General features: G+C 49.1%; 1 protein-coding gene across 3 annotated transcripts in view; it reads right to left on the reverse strand.

Annotated features, from left to right (window-relative positions):
- The window catches only part of RAPGEF5 (Rap guanine nucleotide exchange factor 5), a 490,380-nt gene extending 485,471 nt beyond the window's left edge, over positions 1-4,909 (reverse strand). For 2 of the 3 annotated variants that reach the window (XM_029589067.1, XM_029589066.1), the window contains exon 1: positions 4,372-4,909. In XM_029589067.1, coding sequence (XP_029444927.1) covers positions 4,372-4,650 — 279 coding nt within the window. In that variant the 5' untranslated portion in view covers positions 4,651-4,909. The remainder of the gene's footprint in view (positions 1-4,371) is intronic. The other variant, XM_029589068.1, reaches the window with a different exon arrangement.
- Between the last annotated feature and the right edge of the window lie 1,091 nt (positions 4,910-6,000).

Here is a 6,000-nt window from a genome sequence, read left to right on the forward strand (position 1 = left end):
CACAGGTCTAAAATTTCTAAATTGTGCAGGAATAATTCCCAGGTGCTCCTTCCCCACCTATCAGTACATAAAATTGATGCTGGCTGGGCTCTGTAGTTGGCACCAGTTTGTTGTACAGAAAGACATGCACTGCTGTGGCGCCAACCAGAAAACCCTGCAAAAAAAACAAAAAAAAACTTGGAACCCATATAGTACTATCGTAATGCATCTTAGGTGTGGGTTTGGCTATTGGACAGCCAACAATATAGTACAAATCCCATACCAAAACAGTACTAACTGCAAACACTTAAACAGGAACAAAACTATTTATGAAAACGCAAATATTACACCAGGTCCTAAAGCACCTCCAATTAGGAAAGTAGAACAAACCAGTCTGCTCTAAATTCCTGCATAGAAACTATACATGCTAGCAGAATACCTCACCTCGCTTACACATGCAGAACACAGACCTTCACCAAATACGGAATAAAGAGACCATAAAATACAAATAGAACTGTGCAGACAGAAACTGAACTGGAAACTTCAGCAAGCTAGACTCTGTATATTATGAAGCGATGGAAAAGCAAACATCACCTACCCTCATAAATCAAACAATAAAATCAAGAAATATAAATCAATCATAATAAGCCATTCTAATATAAAGAATATTGCCAAAAAGATGACAGACAGAATAACATCCAATAATTAAGAACTCATATATAAAGTTTTAAAAAATTCCAAATGGCAATAAAATATTTCAAAATTGCAAACATATCAAACACCTACTAATTAAAACAAGAAGTGAAAAACACCTCGCTTCCCATACCTGAAAACTTTTTATTTCCAGTCACCTTGAGCTTGTCGTGAATTAGTGGGGGTGGCAAAAATGTTTCACCCACCCCCCAAGACAGGCTCCCATTCATACACAAACACACCCATCCCCCCCAGGCAGACATTCACATCCACCCATCCCAGGCAGGCTCCAATTCACACACATACATACCAGCCCCCCCCCCCCCCCAGGCAGGCTTATTCACACACATACACACCCAACCCCCTGGGCATGCTTCATTCACACACAGATGCGCACACACCTCCCAGGCAGACTTCATTCACACACATACACACACACCCCTCAGGCAGACTTCATTCACACACATACATACCATCCCCCCCAGGCAGGCTTCATTCACACACATACATACCATCCCCCCCAGGCAGGCTTCATTCACACACATACACACACCCCCCCCCAGGCAGGCTTCATTCACACACATACACACACACCCCCCAGGCAGGCTTCATTCACACACATACACACACACCCCTCAGGCAGGCTTCATTCACACACATACACACACACCCCCCAGGCAGGCTTCATTCACACACATACACACACACCCCCCAGGCAGGCTTCATTCACACACATACACACACACCCCCCAGGCAGGCTTCATTCACACACATACACATCCCCCCAGGCAGGCTTCATTCACACATACACACACACCCCCCAGGGCAGGCTTCATTCACACACATCCCTCAGGCAGGCTTCATTCACACACATACATACCATCCCCCCCAGGCAGGCTTCATTCACACACATACACACACACCCCTCAGGCAGGCTTCATTCACACACATACACACACACCCCCCAGGCAGGCTTCATTCACACACATACATACCATCCCCCCAGGCAGGTTTCATTCACACACATACATACCATCCCCCCAGGCAGGCTTCATTCACACACATACACACACACACCCCAGGCAGACTTCATTCACACACATACACACACACCCCCCAGGCAGGCTTCATTCACACACATACACACACCCCCCCCCCAGGCAGGCTTCATTCACACACATACACACCCCCCCCCCCCCCCAGGCAGGCTTCATTCACACACATACACACACACCCCCCAGGCAGGCTTCATTCACACACATACATACCATTCCCCCCCCCCCCCCCCCCCCAGGCAGGCTTCATTCACACACATACACACAAACTTCTCCATGGGTCTCTCTTGCTGCTGTTGTCACCTATTGCCTCGTTCCTTGGGAGGGCACAAGATTCATGGCAGAGCTATAAACATCCTTCCTGTGGCTCCTCCTCATGTGCAGGCAGGCAGGCCTACAGTACTCAACACTCACACTGCTAGCACTTGCTGTATGCTCATCTCATGCATCGTGAAATGACCACAGAGGAAGTGCTAGCATCGCCAGTATTGAGTACCATAGGGCAGCACACAAGGAGGAATTGCAGAATGAGCTTCTGTTTCTTCTGCTGCTGCCACTGACCACACAGGCCTCTGCATCTTTCTGCCGCTGGTAGGATGGGGTCCATTGGCGGCAACATAGGCCTCTCTCTGCTCCCTGCCATGGGCACCCTTCCAGATCCGCAGCCACTGCCTTCCCGGCTGTGCCACCCCGTGAAACTGCAGGGTTTGCACACCCGGTGGCACCAGACCTGCAGCCGGGAATGGGGAGGGAGCTCTGGCCAGGCTGTTGTGGGCGCACAGCCAGGTCTCCTGGACGCCCAATGCAGAACGATAGAGATGCACAAATTATCCATTGCACGTCCCTTTTAGCGAGGCAGCTCATTTGCCTATTGCATCAAGCACCCAGGAGAGGTGGATGTGCGCCCGGTTTGGACGCATCATTTTTACGCAATGATATTGCATCGGCCTATTGGTGGGTTGTGCCACATTTACTGGATCAAGTTTAAGAATAATCCAATGCTGCTGTTGCACATGAGGTTTCCAGACCACCCAAGCTCCCTCTTGAGATGGAAGAGCCCCACAGAAAGAATTTTAAAAAGACAAGCGGTAAATAGAATACGTTAAGCATAAGAATTGGCGATTAAAACACTGCAAGCAATTGATATCTAATTATGGGACATACAGAATCTCATTTTCCAGTTGTAGTTTGGGGGTCAGCTAGCACAGCGATAACTGGGTCAAAGTTTACAAAAGTATGAAAAAAGAGGTGGTGAATTAGCAAAAGTTTGAAACTTGTGAGCAGTGGCGCAAATCATCAAGGTTTCCACTCAAGTAGCCTTGGTCGAAGCCTTGAAGACTGGTGCTACCGCTCACAAGTTTCAGACATGCTAATTCAATTCCTTTTTATGTTTTACTTCATGTCTAGTATCTGCACACATTTTTTCATAGTAATAAAGTATGTTTTTCCCTTAGAATAAGCCAACTTTTGTCACAGAAAAAATAACTACACCTACAATGCACACTAGACACTGGGGTCTTGTCTGTCTGCTATCAACACTTTAATAACTTATGTGAATGTCTCAGTAATAACAGTAATAGTAAGGAAGAGAGAAAAGTGAAGAAAATTTTCATTTATCTAATACATGAGTCACAATGACTTATAGCAAATAAAAATACACAGCTTTAGTCAGGCCACTGATAGGCTGCAACCTTCATGTTATCACTAAACTCAAGTCAGCCATTACAATTTGCACCTTCTGCAAAACAGTACACTGAAGACCCATGCGTTCTCTCCAAAACAACAAATCGGCACCACTGGCAGACTTTTGCTGTTTTTTTGTTTTTACAGTTCCCATGTCAAATGTAAACCGCAACCTGAAGATTAATTGGTGTCCTTTATTTCTCCTTATGTAGACGTTTTAACCAGACTCACAGGTTTTTTGTTTAAGCTTTTCAGCAAATGAGTCACGTTGCACCTTTGTCTCAGGAAGCAGGGCAGCCATAAAGGTGCGGGTCTCACCTCCGCCGTCTGAGCGTCACCCGTCCCTACCTGAGGACAATAGGGGAAGGAGGTAGCAAGAGAAGATCCTTTCTAGGCCTCCAGCTGCTATCCCGTCACAGGAGTCCCCAGCCTAGCTCTAAACACATCCAGAATGTGTCATTTTTTTACCTCGCTTTTTAACATTGCAAATTCATTTTCCCTCTACTATTATTATTTATCGGATTTATATTCCGCCTACAACAGCTGCAACAGAAGGGGGCAAGGGAGGCACCAACAGCAGATACGATTACAGTAGAAAAACTTTTTTTTGTCGGTGCAGAAAGGACACGACCCGCGAAGGACGCCGACAATGAAAAAGCTGACAAGAGTTCGGGTGTGCAGCAAGTGACATATATTCTGAGATGTCTAATTTACGTGAAAAAATAAAATAAATAAATAAAATTAAACCATTTAAAACGGAACGAGCACCAACGAGGCTGCAGAGTTTGCGGCACTTGCTCTGCCGGCGGGGCACGCGCGCCGCCGCGCCGCAGTGTCGGAGGCTGGCTCGCGCGCCGCTCCGGGCAGAGCGGAGGCGCAGGTGTAGGCGCGTCGCGTGCGGTGCGGGGCAGCGACGAGGAGGGAGGAGGGGGGGGGGAGGATAAGGGTGCAAAGCACTCACCGGGCCGGCGGAGGCTGCTGGGCACGGGCAGGCGCCGTTACTGCTGCTGCCGCCGCTGCTGCTGCTGCAGCTTCTCCTCCGGCTGAGGGTCAGGCCGCTCCGCAGCAGGGCCGGCAGCTCCCGCAGCTTGTGCTTCAGCTGCGCCTGCTGCTCCCGGACGCTGCGGCTGCGGCCGAGGAGGGCAGGCGCGGGGGCCGCGGCGGAGCCGGGCAGGGGGGCAGCGTCGGACGGTGGCAGCTGCTGCATGCTGGCGCGCGCCCGGCGCTCATTCTCCCGCATCGGCGGCGGCGGCGGCGCTCGCTCGCCCCATGGAGCCACCTGCAGTCTGGAGGGGAGAGGCGGCCCGAGCTGGCTGGGCGCGCAGGGTGCGAGCGGCGCTGTCACACAGCCCCCACCCCCCTCCCCGGGGCGCTCTTCCCAACCGATCTCCCAGTCTCTGGAGGAGGGCACCTCCTCCTGTCACCTGGCGCCCGGCCCCGTCCTCCTCCTCCTCCTCCTCCTCAGCCGGGGAGGGGCTGGGGACTGCGGGCAGACGGGGCGCAATTCATAGGTTCATAGTAGAGAGGTGGGGGGAGGAATAAGGAGGAGGTGGGATGATCGAGAAGTTCAGTCATGGAGTGGAGGAGGAGAGGGGGGGGGGGGGGGCAACTAAACTAGGGGAGGATGAAGTCATTGACAGGTGTGAGAAATGCGAGCTGCACCCACCTGCCTTTCCCATCCCTCCGCAGCGGCGCTTTCGGTTTCCCCTGCCATTAATCATCAATACTAGAGCGAAGGACAGGAAGAGTCCCCGGTGTTCCTTCACTGCATCTTATTTCGGGGGAAGTCCTCCAGACTCGGGGGAAAAAAAATCCCAAGTTATGATTACCTGTAAATAAGAATTTTCAAGGTGATACTCAAGCCGCTTAAAAAGGGTTAGGGAAGAATCCTTTACAGAGTGAGACCTGGGGGTGCATTCATCAAGTACTGTAGAAGGGTTTTCGTAGGTTCCAAACTAGACCTGCCCGGGACAATCGGGAGCCCCAGTAGGCTGTATGCTTTCTTTAACACTCCAGCCCTTTCAAATAATGCATCTGAGCTTTCTTCCCTCCAGGCATAATTATGTTATCCTGAGACTGACTTTAGCATTTTTCTAAACTTAGGTATAATTTAAATATTATTGCACAGTTTAAAAATCTTCAGACAAATCATATGAAAACTTCTATTCTTCCATTTTCAACACAAACAATTTCTTTGTTCTTATTTATCAAGAGACATGCACTAATTACCATTTGTAAATTGTAATACATTTCTAGACTGTTACACAATGTTGGGTTCTGTGTTAGAAGTCACCACCCAGGAAAAGGACCTCAAAGACCTCGTGGACAATACTTTGAGATCTTTGGCTCCGTGTGCAGCGGCTGTCAGCTAGGTAAAATGAATGTTAGGAATTATTTGAAAAGATTAGCCAGCAAAACTGAGATTATCATAATGCCTTTGTATAGATGCATGGGGTAACTACAAATTGAGTATTGTGTGCAATTCTGGTTGCCCCATCTCAAAAAAGACATAGTGGACATAGGAAAGGGTGCCAAATGATAACTGGAAGGAAAAGTTCCCTTATGGAGAAAGGCTAAACAGATTTGGGTG

This window comes from Rhinatrema bivittatum, chromosome 2 (assembly GCF_901001135.1).
Source record: "Rhinatrema bivittatum chromosome 2, aRhiBiv1.1, whole genome shotgun sequence".
Lineage (NCBI taxonomy): Eukaryota > Metazoa > Chordata > Amphibia > Gymnophiona > Rhinatrematidae > Rhinatrema > Rhinatrema bivittatum.